Source organism: Macaca thibetana, chromosome 13, assembly GCF_024542745.1.
Source record: "Macaca thibetana thibetana isolate TM-01 chromosome 13, ASM2454274v1, whole genome shotgun sequence".
Classification (NCBI taxonomy): Eukaryota; Metazoa; Chordata; class Mammalia; order Primates; family Cercopithecidae; genus Macaca; species Macaca thibetana.
Window position 1 is genome coordinate 63,560,786 of NC_065590.1, and position 21,789 is coordinate 63,582,574.

The 21,789-nt window shown below is 37.8% G+C and overlaps 1 protein-coding gene across 11 annotated transcripts in view; it reads left to right on the top strand.

Annotated features, from left to right (window-relative positions):
* Positions 1-21,789, top strand: part of THADA (THADA armadillo repeat containing) — a 352,471-nt gene that overhangs the window by 20,388 nt on the left and 310,294 nt on the right. For all 11 annotated transcript variants that reach the window (XM_050754776.1, XM_050754774.1, XM_050754781.1 and 8 more), the window contains 7 exons: positions 315-1,006; positions 2,347-2,525; positions 3,480-3,635; positions 4,865-4,987; positions 8,563-8,686; positions 14,972-15,123; positions 19,082-19,292. In XM_050754776.1, coding sequence (XP_050610733.1) covers positions 315-1,006; positions 2,347-2,525; positions 3,480-3,635; positions 4,865-4,987; positions 8,563-8,686; positions 14,972-15,123; positions 19,082-19,292 — 1,637 coding nt within the window. The remainder of the gene's footprint in view (positions 1-314; positions 1,007-2,346; positions 2,526-3,479; positions 3,636-4,864; positions 4,988-8,562; positions 8,687-14,971; positions 15,124-19,081; positions 19,293-21,789) is intronic.

Below are 21,789 nucleotides of genomic sequence, written 5' to 3' on the forward strand. Positions count from 1 at the left end.
AAGTAGCTGGGATTGCAGGTGTGTGTCACCACACCCAGCTAATTTTTAAAATTTTTATAGAGATGGGGTTTCACTATATTGCTTAGGCTGGTCTTGAACTCCTTTCTGGATTACTTTTTACAAGGTAAAAAGATTCATACACAAATTTGAGATCGGTTTTGTCTTTACTTGTAGTTTTTTTTTCTTGTAAATTTAATAATTGAAATTTGTGCTCATTCTTTGTATTTAATATTTTTAAAGTCTAAATTGTTCTAAAATGAAATTTATTTTACTAATCAGTTTACAATAATGGATCATGGCTTGTTTTTCTTCAGGATTAAAGAGCCAACGCTGGAAATGTTTCTGTCTAGAATCATGGCATCCTGGACTAATTCAGCCATACAAGTCCTTGAATCAAGTTCCCCCAGCCTAAGGGACAGCCTGAATGGGAATTCAAGTATAGTTGGGAGACTTTTGGAATATGTCTATACCCATTGGGAACATCCATTGGATGCTCTAAGACACCAAACCAAAATCATGTTCAAAAACCTTCTCCAAATGCACCGGCTCACTGTGGAAGGTGCAGTTTTGGTCCCTGATCCTTTCTTTGTGAAACTGACTGAGAGTCTTCTGCGATTGGAATGGCATATTAAAGGAAAGTACATGTGCCTTGGTTGTTTGGTAGAGTGCATAGGAATTGAACATATTCTGGCTATAGATAAAACTATTCCATCTCAAATCTTAGAGGTGATGGGGGACCAGTCATTGGTACCTTATGCAAGTGACCTCTTGGAAACCATGTTTAAAAATCATAAGAGTCATTTGAAATCCCAGACTGCTGAGAGTTCTTGGATTGACCAGTGGCATGAGACTTGGGTTTCTCCTCTCCTTTTTATACTGTGTGAAGGAAACTTGGATCAAAAATCTTACGTGATTGATTATTACTTGCCAAAATTACTAAGTTACAGCCCTGAAAGCTTACAGTACATGGTAAAGATTCTTCAGACTTCTATTGATGCTAAAACTGGTAAGAAAAATGCATTTTTGTTTTAGTAATTTCTAATTATAATACTTAAATGTAGGTAGCTATGCAGATGCTAATCATATTTAAATTTAAATACCACTTCTATAAATAGTAAAGGAGGAGATTAATGATAGATGTTTCAGTTTGAAACGAATGTTCCTGTATAAAGCTGAATGGAGTTTTTTGGCTGAAGTCATTTCTACAAGCTAAAGAATAATTCCACTTACAATGATAAACTTTCCTTTATTACAAGGTTTTAATTCATTTTTTCAAGTTCTGAATTTATTTTGTTGTATTACTGGAATAAAAGTTTGTGTGTCTTATATAATGTGCTTATTCAAGTGATTGAGACAATAATTAAAAACTGTGTTAGGCAAGGTTAAAGACAGGTAACTTGGCAGTAGCAAGTTCTTTTCTCTGGGGAAGTGACAAAATTCAGAGGCATGATCTCAAGAAATAGCCATCTATAGTTATTTACAATAGGGGTAGACATCCCATTGAAACTCACAAACCCTACAGGAATCACTGCAAATTCAAGCATAATTCAGGATGTGTAAAGTGATGATCATGACACATTGTATAAATCTTTATTATATTGTTTAACAAAGCAAAAATGTATTGTACAGTGTGATTTTAAGAAATATTTTCAACTAAAATTGTTAAAAACTTTCAGTACTTCAAAGAGTAGCCATGAGGTAGCAGGAAAATTTGATTCCTGTATGTGAAAATAAGCCATTTTTTGTAATTTTTGACAACAGTTGTTCTTGACTTTTTGAAAAGCCATCTGAAATTCAGGATTCAAGAATCTGTTCTGAAGTAAGGTTTTCTTTATTTTTATATCAAGCTGCCCTGTCTTCCTGGTAATGGCTGATGTGCTAGCCTCTCAAACCAGCAGACTGTTTGTGTTCCTTTTTAAATCTTCTTTACTAGTGAAAAACAGTCACTCTAAAATGTGCAGAGAGGTTCAGTGTTTACTTTTAGAGCAATAATAAGTCTGTAGCCACTGATGTGTTTATTTCTCCACCTGATTTTTTTTCCTGATTTACTTCCTGATTCATTTTCTAAGTGTTAGGGAAAAAGTAAAAATGTTAGCAGGTAAATAATGATTTGTTTATGTTAACAGTAAGAGAATTATGCTTACCTGAAACGATTGACAAAAGGACAAATCATTTTAAATAATGATTTATTTTAGAATAGGAACTTTACTATAATTATCAGCTGCTAATTTTCGTGTTTCCAATTAACATTTTATTTCAATAAATGAAAATCACATTTTAAACTCATTTCTAACATAAATTAGTCATTGCATAATATGGTAATGGTCTTTGTTACTGTGCTTTCAGGACAAGAGCAATCTTTCCCATCCTTAGGGTCTTGTAATAGCAGGGGGGCTCTGGGAGCTTTGATGGCATGTCTGCGAATAGCTAGAGCTCATGGACATCTTCAGTCTGCTACTGATACCTGGGAGAACCTCGTGTCTGGTGCAAGAATAAAGCAAGGCTTAATTCATCAGCATTGTCAAGTAAGTGAAGAAAATTACCTGGATTTGTAGGTGCAGTAGATCCCTTTCATGTAGCAGTTCAATGTAGAGGCCCCTACATTATGTCCTACACTGTTTTAGGGAGTTCATAAAGAGAATGAGTAGAAACCCTAGTCTCCCAACTAAACTTTCAGTAGACCCTTTCTTCAAGCTACTGCAGGTTTCATTGAGGATGTAAGAAAACTTGCATAAAACAACTGGAAACTCTTAGAACTGACAGTACAGATACAAGCGTGCCATCATGTGCCCTTAAATACATAAGGACTTGCTTGGGAGGCTCAGAAGAGACTGATCAGAGCAGGTGGTGCTTGATTAGGAAAGTGATAGATACGATTAGAAAAGAGGAAGCCTTGGAGCAGCATACAAAATGGAGGGACCCAAATGAGCAAGGTCTGGAGGATGATTAAGAACATTGCTTATCGGGGTGGAGTGTTTTGGACATTTTTTGGAAAGGTCTAATGTTAGGCTAAAGACTTCATTGGTTCCCAGGCACCAGCTGGTTTTATGAAGCTAAACCAAAGCCACTCTGTTTTCAGCAAGGAATTACATTAGTGGAAACATGAATTTCCAGAGTGGGAGCAGAAAGAAACCAGGAAACCAGTTAGAAGTGCCTGGCAGTAATTTAAGAGTGAGGTGATGGGGTAAAGGGGGTCACTGGAAAAAAAGAGAAAAAGGAATGAAGCTGAGCATTACCATGGAATAAAAATCTTTGATTGTTGCATTTTATAAATCCCCAATTTACACGTTTAATAAAAAAATTGTATAGGAAATAACACTAGGATCTTTGAGATTAAGAAACCTTTCTGAGGTACCTATTGGTGAACTGAAGTTTATTTTTTTCCTTTTGTAGCCTATGTAAGTAATTAAACAATTCAAGTGATTTAGGTTTTGCTTTTTTCTTGGAAAATTAATGTTTTATTGCTTGATGTTTTTTAGGTAAGGATAGATACATTAGGCTTGCTTTGTGAAAGTAATCGAAGCACAGAAATTGTTTCCATGGAAGAAATGCAGTGGATTCAGTTCTTTATTACATACAATCTTAACAGCCAGTCTCCAGGAGTGCGGCAACAGATCTGTTCACTTCTTAAAAAGGTAGAATTTCCCATCAGAAGGCATAGGGAAGTGGTGAACTTTGTTTGGGAAATGGTTTTTAAAAAGAGCCCAGATTTTGGGAGCATGTGGGAATGGTCATGGAATTGGGCTACCGCATCTGTTCATGATGGCCCTTCTATGACCTTTTCTCTGATTCCATAAAGCTTACATTTGGGATTAAAATCCAGAGTGGAAAGCACACACCCCTCCCCCCACCATTTTTTTTCAGGAGTTCAGGATCAGCCTGGGCAACACAGTGAAACCCCATCACTACTAAAATACAAAAAAATTAGCCGGACGTGGCAGTGTGCATCTGTAGTCCTAGCTACTTGGGAGGCTGAGGCAGGAGAATTGCTTGAACCTAGGAGCGGAGGTTGCAGTGAGCTGAGATTGTACCACTCCAGCCTGGGCGACAGAGTGGGACTCAGTCTCCAAAAAGAAAAAAAAAAAGAAAAAAAAGGGTCTTGCTCTGTCACCCAGGTTGGAGTGCAGTAGTGTGATCATAGCTCACTGTACCGTCCACCTCCCGGGCTCAAGCAATTCTTCCTCCCCAGCCTCTGAAGTAGCTAGGACGACAGGGGCATACCACCATGCCTGTCTAATGTTTAATATTTTTTTTTTTTTTTAGAGATAGGGTCTCGCTCTGTTGCCCGGGCTGGTCTTAAACTCCTGGGCTCTAGTGGTCCTCCCACCTCAGCCTCCCAAAGTGTTGCGGTTACACGCATGAGCCACCACACATGGCCAAAAGGCCTTTCATTTTGGTGTAGTAAATCAACCTTGGGTTCTTTTTTGTAAAGAAAAAATCTAATGCTGGAGTTAAGGTAGTTTTAAGAAAAATTGGTAACAGGAGAAAGAATGCCCTTGCATTTTTATAGTTTTAAGCACCTCATAAAGTGATCATTATCAAATAATCCAACTTGAATTAATTGCGCAACACATTTATGGGGTGAAGAATTGGTAAAGTAGGGAAATGACTATATCATCTTCAGGTTTGTGCCAACTTAAAGGAAATAGAACTGTGGTTTAATAATAGTATTCTGCTTTGCAATAACAACTTTGTTTTTGGTATAAAAATTATTTTCCATCAAAAAGAAACATTATAAAATATTAAGAGATTAAAAATCAGTGCTCTCCTTGCCTGACGTTTTATTCTAAAGAATTTGCCTCTCAGGCTGACATTTAAATTTAATGTGTGGCTCACCTTTGCTTCATTTCCTTTGTCTCAAAAGTTGTTTTGTAGAATACAGGAAAGTTCTCAGGTACTTTATAAATTGGAGCAGAATAAATCCAAACATGAACCAGAGAAGGAGTTAACCAAACAGCACCCTTCTGTTTCTTTACAGCAGTATAAGGTAGGTGATATATTTCTAAACATAGACTTTTTTTAAAAATTAAAAAGTATAATGAATAAGCATTAAAGGGAAATAAATGGAAGTCTTTCGGTAAATTGTGTTTCTGTGCTTTTTTTCCTTCAGGCTGGGTATTACCTATTTCTTCTGCTGCTTTGGTGCTCTACTTGATGTAGCCTGGGTTATGGAACCAGTGTTGTACTGGAGGACTGTTACAGAATGACGTTAGTGGGCTAACCCCAGTCACTTTCAGCTCATGTGGGCCAGATGAATTTAGTACTTTAACAGAAGGGTAATTGATAGTACTGAACTCCGTCCTTCTCCAGGGCAGAAGACTGCTGTTGCTGGGCTGTTTTCTCGTTAGATTGAGATGACTTACAGAGGCTTGGTATTAATGACTCTTGGCCCATGGTCCAGCTGTGGAGGGAGCTTGCTGTCTGTCTCACATTGGAGTGAGCTTGAAGAGTAGGGCTGGATTTTAGGGCATTGTGTTAATGAAATGGATGGAAACCCAGGTACAGCAGCTCCAGTCTGGGCCAGGGCTTAGCTTGACAATCTTGAATTTCTTTTCAGCAGAACAGATTGAGCTTTTCACTGTTCTTCCCCCAAATCTAGCCTTTGAGAAGCAGACCCTTTTTTTCTCCTCAGGCCCAGATAGAAGACAGAACTTACCTATTTATTTTGAGAAAGAGGTAGATAAATAGATTGATGATACATTTGAACTATGACATGCTCACTACTTACGCTAAACATTATTATGGATGCCCTTGGTTTTAAGTTTTGTATTTAAAAGATAAAAAGCCATCAAACAAAGAATATTTCTATTCAAAGGCTAAAATCAGCTTGACTTCTTAAAATCTCAATGACTAAGATTGGGAAGTCACAACCTGAATTTTAAAGACATAGGTTTACTCCTGATTCTGCCACTTATTAGTTGGCTGACTTGAGTCTCATCAACTATAAGCAGAATTAGTAACCTTTCTCAAAAGATTGATTTGAGGATTAAATGAAAAAGCTCTTTGTAGACTATGTATTTCTCCACTTGATCTTAGCCAAAAGGCCAAGAAGTGATGTAACTATGTATCTCTCTACAAAGCCTTGCTGGGAGTCATTAAAAGCGACTGGCGCTGGCTCATGCCTGTAATCTCAGCACTTTGGGAGATTGAGGCAGGAGGATCACTTGAGCCTAGGACTTCAAGACTAGCCTGGGCAACATAGCAAGACCCCATCTCTATTAAAAAAAAAAAAAACCTTGAGACGGGCATGGTGGTGTGCACCTGTGGTCCCAGATACTCAGAAGGCTGAGGCTTGAAGGTTGCTGGAGTACAGGAGGTCAGGGCTGCGGTGAACCTTAATTGTACCACTGCACTCCATCCTGGGCAACAGAGCAGTGAGACCCTGCTTCAAAAAATTAATAAATAAAAATTTAAAAAGTGACTAGAATATATACTGAAGCCCCCAGTGTGCGTGTGGGACAGTTAAAAAAATTTCTTTTAAATTAATTAATTTTTTGTAGATGTGGGTTCTTGCTGTGTTACCCAGGCTGGTTTCGAAATCCTGACCTCAAGTGATTCCCCCGCCTCCACCTCCCAAAGTGGTGGGATTACAGGCATGACATACTACCTACTCTCAACATTATTATGGATTATTTTGGACATTATGCCCAGCCTAGTTATTTTGTAGTTTCTCTTAGATCATTGGTAGATTTAACAATGCATTTCTCGTTTACTTTCTTTTTGTAAGGGGTAAAATGACGATTTGTGAAAACTCAGTTAAGTACTTGGAAATACAAAAGCTGTTTTTTGGATTGAGATTCTGAATTTTCGTGTATGCATGGTTTCTTGGTCTGTGCTTATAAGTATGCATGTTTTGAAAATTAGTGCTTAGAGTCTTAATCTGAGTCAGTCTCGTGGTTGTGGTACTTTTCCCCTACTGGCACACCTGTGGCTTTTGGAGGTTGTGACCTTGGCACTATATTGTCATGACTGTCACATCGTCAGAACAGTGGGTGTCGGGCACAGTGTGTGGTGTGCTCAGTGCCAATCGATAGACTTTAAGTGCTGGGGGAGAAGAGGAGGCTATTAGTTGAAAAAGACATCTTCTAGTCTAGTGGAGATTATTTTATACCTAAATAACTGATAGTAACTAGAGTCCTTCTACATTTATAAAATGTTAGATGTCCATGTTCTCATTTAACCTTTAATAAAAAGGCTGTGAGATAACATTCTTATCCCCACTTAACAAGTGAGAAAGCTGAAGCTCAGTGAAGTGCAATAACCTGTGTAAGGTTCCTCAGCTAGTAAGTGGTAGAGTCAGAACTCCAGTCCAGACCTGCTCTTGACTCTAAAATCTCAGTATTTTCTCCCTGCAACCCCCAGTACTAGCTTAATGAAGGCTTGGAGATAAGAAAGTACAGGGAGAACTCGGGGAATGGTGAATTCAGTGGTGTGAATGACGTAAAATACCTTAGGGAATGGAGGACTTGAGTAATGGGAAGTGAATCCAAAGAATCAAGTTGAAAATGGATAGCTTTCAGTGATAGGCCAAGGAAGATTTGGAAGCATCACTGGGAACCATTAAAAGTGATTAGAGCATATACTGAGCGTTACTATGTATGTAGGATAGTGTGCTCAGCACTAGGGATGCAAACATAAAAATGTGGTCCCTACCTTCATCATGGCTACAGTCTGATTGCAGGAAAGAAGAACTATATTTAAGCATATAAATGACAATACAGTTTGAATGATACCTCCTAGTGGATGATCTTGTGTTTTTTAGATGGAGTTTTGCTCTTTCACCCAGGCTGGACTGCAGTGGCGTAATCTTGGCTCACTGCAACCTCCACCTCCTGGGTTCAAGCAATTCTCCTGCCTCAACCTCTTGTGTAGCTGGGACTACAGGTGCCCGCCACCACACTGGGCTAATTTTTGTATTTTTAGTAGAGACGGGGTTTCATCATGTTGGCCAGGCCGGTCTCGAACTCCTGACCTCAGGTGATCCGCCCGCCTCAGCCTCCCAAATTGCTGGGATTATAGGCATAAGCCACTACGCCTGGCCCTTGTTGTGTTTTAATGTGAATCCTGTTTCACTTATAATTAAAAGTAGTTTAACTAGGATATTTTTCAGTAATGGCCCTATTCCTTTGAAACCTAATAGAATTAATAACCTAATAAACTCTTAGGGCTTGTGGGGACCTAAAGGATAAATCCCCAAGGTTGCATGTTCTTCACCCTGGAAATGAATGCGGGGATCTTCGGTAGAGGCAGTGAAGACTAGGGCTGTTGAACCCAGTGAGACTGTGTCTTAAAAAAAAAAAAGTGTACGTATCTGTCTGGGCTACAATAGAAATTGTACTTCTTGTTGACTCTGCAAATATAGGGTTTATTAAAGTCATGATATAGCTTATGGTCAAGGGTACTAACCTGAATTATTAAGCAAAGTGAACAACCAGTATCGTTTTTGAAATTTTTTATTTTTACATTAAAAACAAAAACACCCACTCTAAAAGGGTGTTTAATACTATGAATATAACCTATTGTGACGTAATTATACTTACTGTAATTTTTTTTTTTTTTAAGAATTTCATGTCATCCATTTGTAACAGTCTTTTTGAAGCATTGTTTCCTGGATCTTCCTACTCAACTAGATTTTCAGCTTTAACCATTTTAGGCTCAATAGCTGAAGTTTTTCATGTCCCAGAAGGTAAGTGTTTAATAGTGTTATGGGAAATAATTTTTTTTCTTTCAAAACATACTTATTCTACATTTTGCTTTATTTGAAGTTTCAGTTTTGTTGCCTTTCTTTGAGGTTTTATTCTTACCATATAATTCTTGCTTGTACATAATGAAATTTGCCAGTAAAGGACAGAAGAGAAACTATCTCCCTTTTCATTGATCATTATTTGCCAACCCCAAAGTGTAATTTTCATGGATTATGCTTATTATGGAAACAGTTCCAGCTCTTACCTCCCTAATTTGTTTGTTGCTGTTTTAAGATAGTATCCAATCTGTTCTTTAAGTTTTAAAATTTGAAATAATAATAGCTTCTATTATATTTAATATTTCTCAGTGAGCTCTGTGGTTAAAATGTGGTTTCCCTTACATACTATCTGTTTCATATGCCTCAATCTGGTTTCGGAAAGACAACATGAGGCTGTAGTTTCCAAGTGTTCTGGTTTAATGATACCCTTTGTTTTTCCTTCTGTGTGGTTCTCAAGAGGGTGAAATTTCAGTTCCCTCTTCAAATCTTTTTTTTTTTTTTTTCCTTTTTTGACAAGAAATTATTCCTTTTTTTTTCTTTTGAGACAGAGTCTAGCTCTGTCACCCAGGCTGGAGTGTGGTGGCATGGTCTCGGCTCACTGCAACCTCCACCTCCTGGGTTCAAGTGATTCTCCTGCCTCAGCCTCCCAAGTAGCTGGGACTTCAGGCACGTGCCACCAAGCCTGGCTAATTTTTTGTGTTTTTAGTAGAGATGGGGTTTCACCGTGTTAGCCAGGATGGTCTTGATCTCCTGACCTCGTGATCTGCCTGCCTCGGTCCCCGAAAGTGCTAAGATTACAGACGTGAGCCACCGTGCCCTGCCAAAATGATTCTTTTTTCCGTGTACATGTGTGTATATGTGTTATAATGCGGGATTTCTTGCTTGTGCTCAGTCTTCCTTGACTGTGGTCAAACAGGAAAATATCCTGCTCAGCTGCTCTTTCACAGGGAATGGCCGAAGTACGAGGAGCTTTACGCTATCATTGGATTCTTTTTTATTTTAAAGTATTGGGCAAAGTGTAATTTTTTGACAGGACAGTTAGCTAATGTAATAGAGGCTTGCTTCATTTGGGGAAAATCAGTTTTTAAAAGTTTTTATTTTGAAAAAATTTAAATCAACAGCAAAGTTTCAAGACTAGTTCAATGAATAGCCATGTACGCTCTACCTAGATTCATCGTTTTTTTTTTTGTTGTTGTTGTTTTTTGAGACAGAGTCTCTCTCTGTTGCCCAGGCTGGAGTGCAGTGGTGTGATCACTGCAGTCTCTGCCTCCCAGGTTCAAGCAGTTCTTCTGCCTCAGCCTCCTGAGTAGCTGGGATTACAGGTACCCGCCACCATGCCTGGCTAATTTTTGTATTTTTAGTAGAGATAGGGTTTCACCATATTGGTCAGGCTGGTCTCGAACTCCTGACCTCAGGTTTTCCACCCTCCTCAGTCTCCCAAAGTGCTAGGATTACAGGCATGAGCCACCGCACCTGGCCGATTCATCAGTTATTAATATTTTGCAATGTTTGCTATATCTGTGTCTTTTATTAATTTTATAACCATAACACAATGATCAAATTCAGGAAATTGAATGTTGATACAATGCTTTAATCGAATATGCAGTCCATATTTAAATTTTGCCAATTGTCCCAACAAATGGCCTTTTATATTATAGAACAAAAAACTAACTTCCCACAATCTGGGAAGCAACCCTAGATCATGCATTGCGTTTTGTTGTTATGCCTCTTTTTAGCTTCCTTTAATCTGGAAAGTTTCTTGTTTTATGATATTAACGTTTTGGAAGAATATGTCTCAATTGGGGTTTGTCTCATTGTTTGCTGATGACTTGATTCATGCTGTACATTTTTGCAGCAATGTTGTATGGGTGATATGGTGTTCTTCACAGGGCATCCTATTAGAGTATTGATGATATTGGCTTGTTACAGTATTTATGTAAGAAATATGATCACCTTACTCAAGTGGGGATGGCAGGCTGAAAAATGGTCTCCAAAACACATCCACATCAAATCCTTAAGAAGCTGTGAATGCAAACTTTACGTGGAAAAAGGGTCCTTGCAGATGTTCTTAAGTTTAGGATCTTGAGGTGAGATATCTAGATTATCTTGATGGACCAAAAATGTCATCACAAGTATCCTTACAAGACAGAGGCAGAGAGAGATTTGACAAACGAAAGAGGAGGTAGTGTGACGGCGTAGGTAGAGATTGGCGTGATATGGCTCCAGGCCATGTAATGCCTGCAGCTGCTGGAAGCTGGAAGAGGCAAGGAACAGATTTTAGAGGCTCTGGAGTGCATGGCCCTACTGACACCTTGATTTTGAACTTCTGGCTTCCAGAACTGTGAGAGAGTAGATTTCTGTGGTTTTAAGCCACCAAGTATGTGGTAATTTGTTACAGCATTCAGTGAATGCAGGAGTCTCCCGTCAGTTCATAAAATTTCAGTAGTACTTCAACTTAATTTAGAAAATAAGTTTTTACCTCAGAGTGATTGATTACTTCAATTATATAACAAAACGTTTCCTGCGCATTTGATGTAGTTGCAGCTGCACCTAAGTGTATGGGAATTAAAACTAGGCTGAAGCGTACCTATAATTTTTCAGTCAAGAGAGTAATTTAAAACATTTAAATGTACTTTAAAAATGAAAACCCTGAGTCATCTTCCTAATGTATGAGTTTCATGTAATTGGGCAGTGACTTATGCCATTGTAATTATGTTAGACAACTGGGAGGTAATGCAAATGGAGCAAGCCATACTGTAGCCATTGCTTTTAAAGGAGACTTAAGAACCTTGACTGTGAAGTACAGGATAGGAGATGTAAATTCATCCTTCATTATCATCTCAAGAACTTCAGTGATAGGACTCTGATTTGAGATTAGTCAAATGGTTTCTGCCTTTCCTAGACCAAGAAGAATAAGTTGCATGCATCTTTCTTATGTGGACTCAAATGCCACAATATTGATGGTAATAAAATTCTACAATTAGATTAAAAGGATTTGTTCAGCAAATATTAATTTAGTGCTTATTATATGTCAAGCAACCAAGGATATTCACTGTCCCAAGCAAGGTGCTTCTTCCTTTGGAGCTTATGTTTCAGTGAAGGGAGACAGGAATGAACAAGTAATACATAGAATTTGTATACATTATTACATTATGTAGATGCAAGATTATGTAGATTATGTATGTACAAGATGTAGATAAGTTCTATGAAAAGTATTTCAAGAAGATAAGGGGGATATATAGAAGACCTAGGAGGCTGGAGAGTGTTAGTGGCTTCATACAGTGGTGTCATAAAGGGCTTCAAATTTGAAAAAAGCTCTTAAACAACTGATGGATGAAAGAATAAATAATGAAGGAAGTTAGAAAATATTTTGAGATGAGTGAAAGCAAAAATACAACATACCAAAACTTACACAATGCTGCAAAAGCAGTGCCTATAGGGAAAGTTATAGCTGTAAATGCCTACGTTAAAAGATCTTGAATTAATAACCAAGTTAACTTTCTACCTCAAGCAATTAGAAGAGAAGAATGAACTTGAAAGGAAGGAAACAAAAAGATTAGAACAAAGATAAACGAAATAGAGAATAGAAAAACAACACAAATAACGAAACCAGAAGTTGTGTTTTTAAAGATCAACAAAATAGACAAAGTTTGCTAAACTGACTAAGATAAAAGAAAGACAGTACAAACAACTAAAATCAGAAATGAAAGTAGGAACATTTCTATTAAGTTTGCAGAAATAAAAATGATTATAAGACAATACAGTGAACAGTTGTAACACCAAGTTAGATAATCTACATGAAATGGACAAGCTTCTAGAAACATGACAATTACTGACTTGAGAAGAAATAGAAAATGTGAGCAGACCTTTAAGAAGAGATTGAATCAGTATTCAGAAGGTTCACAGAAGGAGAGAAGAGAAGGTTTAGGGTGAGTGACTTCTCCGGTGAAATCTACAAAACATTGAAAGAAGAATTACACCAGTCCTTCTCAGACTCTTTCAAAAAATTAGAGAGAAGGGAACACCTCCTACCTCATTTTATAAGGCCATCATTACCCTGATACCAAAACCAAAGACACTTAAAAGAAAACCGGCTGGGTGTGGTGGCTCATGCCTGTAATCCCACCACTTTGGGAGGCCGAGTCTGGTGGATCACCTGAGGTCAGGAGTTTAAGACCAGACTGGCCAACATGGTGAAACCCCATCTCTACTAAAAATACAAAAAATTAGCCGGACGTCGTGGCGGGTACCTGTAATCCCAGCTACTCAGGAGGCTGAGGCAGGGGAATCGCCTGAACCCGGGAGTCTGAGGTTGCAGTGAGCCGAGATCGCGCCATTGCACTCCAGCCTGTGTGACAAGAGCGAGACTTCATTTCAAAAAAAAAAAAAAAAGAAAAGAAAAGAAAAAGAAGATGAAAGACCAATATCCCTTATTGCCTTATTGAAGGCAAAAACCCTCAATAGAATACTAGCAAACCAAATCCAACAGCATATTAAAAGTATTATATACCATGAGTAAGTGGAGTTTATCCCAGGAATGTAAGGGTGGGTCAACTTAAGAATAATAGTCAATGTCATCACATTAAAATGAAGGTGGAAATACCATGTGATCATCTTAATTTATGCAGAAAAAGCATTTGACAAAATTCAGTACCCTTTTATGATTAAAAAAAATGAACACAGCAAAACTAGGAATAGGAAGGACAAGATGATGAAGGACATTTGTAACACAACCACATTTGTAACACAACATCACACTCAGTGGTGAGCAACTGAAAGCTTTTGCCCTAAGATCAGGAAGAAGACACAGATGCCCACCGTCACCACTGCTGTTCACTGTTGTACTGAAAGTTCTAGCCAGAGCAATTATACAAGAAAAAAATAAAAAGCAGTCAGATTGGAAAACAAGAAGCAAATCTGAACAGAGTTGTTAAGGAAGTAACAAAAACCTCAGGTGTCGGCTCTAGGAATTTCATAGGGTTGTGCTAACTTGTAAATTAAGATTAAATGAGAAATTTGTATCCCAATTTATATTTCTCAAATTATGTAAGCATAAGAATGTTTCCGTTTTCCTTAGGAGTTCACTTGTGAAATGTTTTTAAGTGTTCTTCACATTTTGCTGTGAAACCCTATTTTTCCACAGTTCTTGAGTCTTCATCCTAGAGTTAAGTGGAGTCAGTGATTGCCATCATTCTTTAGGATAATTTTTCTTTTCATCCGTTGGTTGGCTGAAATTTCTTTTTCACCAAAAGTTTCTGGAGATAAGTAGTTCTTAATTTCTTGCATATTATAAAATGTTTCCATTGTTCTTGTACTTGAATAAGAGTTTGATAGGCAAAGTTCTTCACACCTTCATTCCCTGAGGATTTTGTAAGCATTGCTTCATTATCTTTTAGCACTACGTGTTGTTATAGGGATGAATGCAGCCAGTCTAATTTTTTCCATTTTGTAGATGAATTGAGCTCTTCCCTGAATGGCCAGTAGATTCCTTCTTTATCCTTGACTCCCAGTAAGTCTGTCAGGATATGTCATTATACTGATCATTCTGTGTTAGTTCATTCTAAGATACAGTAGGACTTTGCTTTTTTTTTTTTTGTTTTTGAGACCAAGTCTCTGTTGCCCAGGCTGGAATGTACTGATGTGATCTCAGCTCACTGCAACCTTCACCTCCTGGCCTCAAGTGATTCTGCTGCGTCAGCCTCCCAAGTAGCTGAGATTACAGCCATGTGCCACCACGCCTGGCTAATTTTTGTATTTTTAGTAGAGATGGGGTTTTACTCTGTTGACCAGGCTGGTCTCAAACTCTTGACCTCAGGTGATCCACCAGCCTCGGCCTCCCAAAGCGCTGGGATTACAGGCGTGAGCCACTGAGCCCGGCCAGGACTTTGTATTCTAGGTCAAGAAGTTTTATTAAGATTTTTAAAAAGATGTGTTTCTAAATTTACTTGTTTTTGTTTATTTTTAACAATAACTTAGGAATCTTTTATATAATATCTTTCGAAAGATAATGGAATGGTTTAAAATCTTTTTTAATTTGGAGAACTGTGGTACTTATTTTGTCATTTTAAGAAATAAATTGATGGAAAAGTTACTCTTTTGTGCTATCATGGGTAAAGTATGAAGTGTGGTTTTTTGGTACTAATTTTCTATAAATTTGGTCAAATAACTTCAGAAGATTGATTTTCTTTTGTTCACTTTTAAATCTTTTTGTTTTAAAAATATTTTTAGGTAGAATTTATACAGTATATCAGCTGAATCATGATATTGATGTTGGTCGTTTCCAAGCACTAATGGAATGTTTTACCAGCACTTTTGAAGATGTGAAAATGTTAGCATTTGATCTTCTGATGAAGATATCAAAAACAGCTGTACATTTTCAGGTATCAGGACTTTTCTAGTATAAATGTGGTATATGCATGGAAACTTTCTATCAGCAGATAAAGCAATCTGAGGATTTTTCATGCACTTTGCGTCTGCCTTCTCATGTTTTTGGACTGTTTCTTTCAATTATCATTAACACCTCCCTACTATTTTGGGGTTGGTGGGAAAGGAGGAAATATCAAAAAGTAAATAAGGCCCAAATCAGTGAGCTTTGCTGTTTTTATTGCTTTCATAAAAAGGGAGGTGTAGGAGGTGGTAGGTTTTATTGTTTACCAGATTATTGGTAGATTTTAGTTAACTGTGGTTTCCCCTGTTTCCTTGGACATGTAATATTCGATTAGAACACATCGCTTACAGTAACTTGCATTTTTTGAGATAATCTCCCTTTTTCATACACTTGAGAAACTGAGTTTAAATGAGGTAGAGAGGATGTTTCTGGTTTTTCAACCAGCAATAGCTAAACTGAGACTGAAACTTACCAAGTACTTGAGGTTAACAACAGTCCCTGGGTGCTCTACCTCATCCCCAGCCCCTCCATTCTTCCTGACACATTGCTCTTCCCACTTTGGGGTAGGAATTAAAGATGGGGTTGGAAATGAACACATTGCATGGGGATGAGTCTGCAGGGGACTTCCAGACCCAGGCTCTCTGCCCTTGAGGCTTCTCCTGGGGCTGTTGGGTCACCAGCAGAATACTGGTTCTGGAGCTTAGCTATGGCTTTCTATTAGAGCTCTATAAAGGCTGAGGGTGCCTGCTGCAGCTGAGCCATGGTCTAGGCTGTGGTTGTTCAGCTGTGTTTAGGGCATGGTAGCTTGTAGATGCAGTGAGATTCTGTAGGATCACATGCCAGAGAGGGTAGTATCTGTTTCTGTGGCTTCTAGATGGCTATGTAGAACATCTATCTATCTATCTATCAGAACAGCTATCTTTTTTGACTTGGGTCCATATTGGAAGTTGCTGTACAGCATCTACCGATGCCTATGATTTTTCAGGTGCCCTTGTGAGCAGAAAGTTCCCTGGTGCTCAGGCTGCTAACTTTCGTTGCCATACGCAGGTTTTAAAGAGGAGATTTTCTCTTCCTCTGTCTGCCCCTCCTCACCTTATCCTTCATCACGTCACCTCATATTTTGTCAATAGTGATGCCTCGTTCTTGGCAAATATTTTGAGAGTACCTGGATGGAGAAGGCATATTATGGCATAAATGTGAAAGACTTGGCCCTTGCATCACTAAGGGGCTTAGGGGACCTCTGCATCTCTAAATTTGATAAACCTGTGCTTGGTATAGTGACACTAGCCATAGAATTCAAGAAATTTAGTACCACATGTGGTTTGCTATAGGATTTTGCTTATACTCTCTGTCTGGCTTGCAGATTAGTAAAATAGTTAAAGGAATAGGCATTCAAGACTTAAAAATATTAATTATATATTTGTATCAGGGTTTTCTAGAGGGACAGAACTAATAGGATAGATGTATATCTAAAGGAGAGTTTATTAAGGAGCATTGACTCACACGATCACAAGGTGAGGTCCCACAATAGCCCTCTGCAAGCTGAGGAGCAAGGAAGCCAAAGCTGAAGAACTTGGGAGAGTCTGATGTTCCAGGGCAGGAAGCATCCAGCATGGGAGAAGTAGGCCAGAAGACTAAACCAGTCTAATCTTTCCATGTTCTTCTTCCTGCTTTTATTCTGACTGCACTGGCACCTGAGTAGATTGTGTTTACCCAGATAGAGGATGCCTTTCCCAGTCCACTGATTCAAATATTAATCTCCTTTGGCACCCTCACAGACATAACCCAGGAACAATACTTTGCATCCTTCAATGCAATCAAGTTGACACTCAGTATTAACCATCACAATATTATATTTCCAAAGTCTTTCTTTGGGTGTGCCTTATATATAATTAATTTTTTAATATAGTTAAGTTTACAGCAGTTTTTGAATGCTAACCTGATTTCTCTAAGGACGCGTACGTACGTATTGTTGACGGCATATTTTTCTCATAAGTAGCTTGACTACCCTGTTCACCTAGTTTACTCCCCTTCTTTCTGTGGAGCTGCATATCCTAGATCTTTTGTCATATTATACTTTGATTTACCTAAGATGATGGAACAAAGACATTTTAGACTTTAAAGGCTATTATTTTTCTTACTAATGGTTAATAAAACAGTTCTGGGACTTAATTGTCAGTTAAAAAATGGCGTAGATGCTTAGTTGGTTCTAATACTTGAACTTTGGCCACTACTTTTAAGTTTTTTATTTAGGTCATAGAAAATAAACATATCAAATGGTAAAGAATTTAAATTGGAATAAACATATTTAAATCAGCACATTTGATATCTACTGTTGTGAAATTATAAAACATCATCAAATATTTGTAGACCTGTAATCTACTTCAAAATTGAGTGTATAGGCCGGGCGCGGTGGCTCAAGCCTGTAATCCCAGCACTTTGGGAGGCCGAGACGGGCGGATCACGAGGTCAGGAGATCGAGACCATCCTGGCTAACACCATGAAACCCCGTCTCTACTAAAAAAATACAAAAAACTAGCCGAGCGAGGTGGCGGGCGCCTGTAGTCCCAGCTACTCGGGAGGCTGAGGCGGGAGAATGGCGTAAACCCGGGAGGCGGAGCTTGCAGTGAGCTGAGATCTGGCCACTGCACTCCAGCCTGGGCGACAGAGCGAGACTCCGTCTCAAAAAAAAAAAAAAAAAAAAAAAAAATTGAGTGTATAATTATTTTCTACTGACATAAGATAGGGCATAATCCTAGTAGAATCAGAATATTATTGAGCAGCCAAACCCTGACTTCCAGACTGGTGAACACACAGCTTGCCAGTTGTTGAAGTTGGGACTAGGACTCATGTCTTCTGTTGTCAACCCAGTGCCTTTCCGTGACTACAACAGCACACTGTCCTTTGTTCTGTCTTCTTTAGGACAGGCGATGTGAGTGGATGTTTCTATGAGATATAGGTGTGGGAGCACTGATGTATAATTTCTGAGGCTGAATTGATCACTTTGTTTTCTGCACACACGAAGTTTTGCCAGGTACAGCTTCCCAGGGGATTTGCAGTTTTCTCCAGTGAACTAACTGTATAGGAAGGAGGAAGGGAGAAGGGCAGCCATATGATGCCCAGGTGAAACATCAGCCCAGAGAGACTATGAACTGCCCTGTCTAGAAATAGTGAAGATAGTCTGGCTGTAATCATAGCAAAATTCTAAAGGACAAAGTACACTTTTGCTGAAGAAAGAAGCAGTTTTAAAAAAAGGTTTTATCAGTGTTGAATTTCCCAATTGAAATTATTTCCAACCGATTAATAATCATTAATTACTGTAATAAAAAACTTACCTATATTCAGGGAGAAAGGAAATTAATATTTATATTGAGTTACAGTTGTATGCCAGGCTGTTTTTTTTTTTTTTTTTTTTTTTTTTTTTTCATAGAGACAGAGTCTCGCTCTATTGCCTAGGCTGGAGTGCAGTGGTGCAGTCATAGCTCATTGTAGCCATGAACTCCTGAGCTCAAGTGATCTTCCCTTCTCAACCTCTTGACTTGCTGGGACTACAGGTGTGCACCACTACACGCAGTTAATTTTTAAGTTTTTTTGTAGAGTTTTTGTAGAGTAAGTTTTTTGTCTCACTGTGCTACCCAGGCTGGTCTCAAGACTCCTAACCTCAAGCGATCCTCGCATCTTGGCCTTCCAAAGTGATGGGGTGACAGATATGAGCCACTGCACCCAGCCTGTGTTGTTTTGTTTTTTTGAGATGGGGTCTCACTATGTTGTCTTGGCTGATCTTGAGCTCCTGGCCTCAAGTAATCCTCCTCCATCAGCCTCTTGAGTAGCTGGGACTGCAGGCTTGAGCCACTGTACCCAGCACCAGGCTGTGTTTTAAATAATTTACTATTTTTTTAAATTAAAGAAATCTTTAATTTGACAGTTACTGAGTCTGTGCTTTATTCTAGGATTCAGAGAAACTGCAAGGCTTATTTCAGGCAGCATTGGCGCTCAGCACAAGCACCAAACCATACGACTGTGTGACAGCTTCCTACCTGCTGAACTTCTTAATCTGGCAGGATGCTCTACCGTCATCCTTGTCTGCCTACTTAACTCAGCAAGTTGCATGTGGTGATGGAGATAGACCAGCTACTGTGGTGGAAAGGAACACATTAATGGGTTTGTATTGATGTTTGCTCCTATCAAAACTGGTATCTTACTCTGTCAGTATTCATTTGGCTAGAATATTTAATGGTTAAACATATACTCCGTGACTTTTTATTTAAAAGTTTATCAGCATATAAGAGCACTGTGGGTTCTTATTATGCAAATGAACAGTTTACTCAGCTATAATACTTTTTTCTAAACAGAAGATTTATGTTGAATAAGCACATATACAAATATTTATTAATAAAGTTCTTTTTAAATGAGAATGACCTCTTTCTCCACCAAAAGTTTGCTTTTTTTCCTGCATAAATTATACTGTGACTAGAGACAGACCATCTTTATTGTTTCTATATAGGCAGAGTTCCTTTGTCTGTCAGGGTTTATGTTTTAATTGACTGTCATACCCCTGTCTTTCTCTCTTCCCAGATAGCCAGTTCCAAAACCTATGGTCTGAGATTGTTCAGATCTAGTGATTTTCCACAAATATTTATTGGGGATTCATGTACTTAATTTTATGCTAGTCAGTCTTCATTTTGGAATTGTACTAGAAATAAGGACAGATAAGGATTTTTTTTTTTAAATAGGAAAAGGAGATCAGATATAGAGAGTTAAAAATTATTATTTCCAAGATGGTAGAAACAGCCACAAAAAAGAGAACTAGTAATGGGAGGAAAAGAGGAGGCCATGGTTAGTTCTGATGGGATTGTTGCCAGATATCTGGAGATAGAGAGATGACAGTACCATGGAGGATGATACTTGCCTACTTGAATTGCTTCATGGCTGGATTTAAAAGGAGACCCTATTGAGACAGTGGGAAGAGGACTGCAATTGAGGTGAATAGGGAGTACATGCCTCACATAAAGACTTTCAATTCAAGACATTTTAGGACTTTATGAGATATTTCAAACATACAAAGAATATTTAAATATAGAAGACTTAAGTATATATACATGTAATATATATAAATAATATGTAAAAAGTTCACAAGTTTTGTTCACAAGCTAGGTGATCACACTTACCGTAGTCATACAATAACACCCATATCTTTGAAGCCTTTCCTTTATCCTAGCTGTATTTTATATTTTTATCTTTTTTTGTTTTTGTTTTTGTTTTTGTTTTTTTTTATAATATTGCCTCTGGCATATGTATTATATATTATTCAGTTTTAGATGACACTGAATTTTCTCAGTAGTACTTACTGTATATATTAAACAGATTTACCACAATTTATGAATCTGTTCTCCTGTTGATGGATTTTTTTCCCTAAATAATGCCAATGTAAACATTCTCATATAGATCTTTTACATATAGGTTGAGCATCCCTAATCCAACATCTGAAATAGTCCAAAATCCAAAGTTTTTTGAGTACCAACATGACACTCAAAGGAAATGCACATTGGAGCATTTTGAATTTCAGATTTTCACATTTGGGGTGTTCAAAGTATGGTGCAGATATTCCAAAATCTGAAAAAATATAAAATCTGAACTCTTCTTGTCCCAAACATTTCAGATAAGGGGTACTCAGCCTATATATTAATATATCTTCTAATGCACATATCTAAGAGTTTGTGGTAAACAAATGGAATAATTTGGTCACAAAGTATGTGCATCTTGAGCTTTATGAGATGATGCCAAGTAGGCTTTTAAATTACACTTTCACCAGCAAATTCTGAGACTTGTATTGCATCACATCATCACCATAATTTGCTGTTGTCAGATTTTAAAATTTTGTGTAATATAAAATACTATTTAATTGTGGTTTCATCTTACATTTTTCTGATTACTAATATAATTACTTTTTCCCATGTTTATAAGCCATTTACTTTTCCCCCTCAATGCAATGCCTTTTTGATGTCCTTTGTCCAGTTTTTCTGTAGGGTTGTCTTTTTCTTATTGATTTTTAGGAGTTTTTAATACATTCTGACTGATAATGATTTGCTGTTTTTACACAAATCTAATATTTGGAATATAACCTTCTCCTTCCAAGGCATGAGGGGAGACGTCTGTTATACTGGTATAACTGGACATGTATATGCAAGAGAATGAAATTAGATTCACTACCTTACGCCATATACAAAAAGTAGCTCACAAGAAATCAAAGACCTAATATAAGAGCTAAAACTATGAAACTCTTAGAAGAACACATGGATGTCAATCATTGTGATCTTGAATTAGCCAGTGGTTAGTCATGACTTCCAAAGTATAAGCCACAAAAGGAAACAAAAAATAAATTGGACTTCATCAAAATTTAAAACTTGTATGTGAAAGGATGCCATTAAGACATTGAAAAAGCCTGAAAAATGGGATATTTGCAAATCCTACGTCTGATAAGGGACTTTTGTCTAGTATATATAAAGAACTTTTACAACTCACTAGTGAAAGGACATAACCACATTTTAAAAATGGGCAAAGAATCTGAATAGATATTTTTCCAAAAAGGTATACACATGAACAGTAAGCACATGAAAAAGTGCTCAGCATCAAAAGGTAGAAATGCAAGTCAAAATCA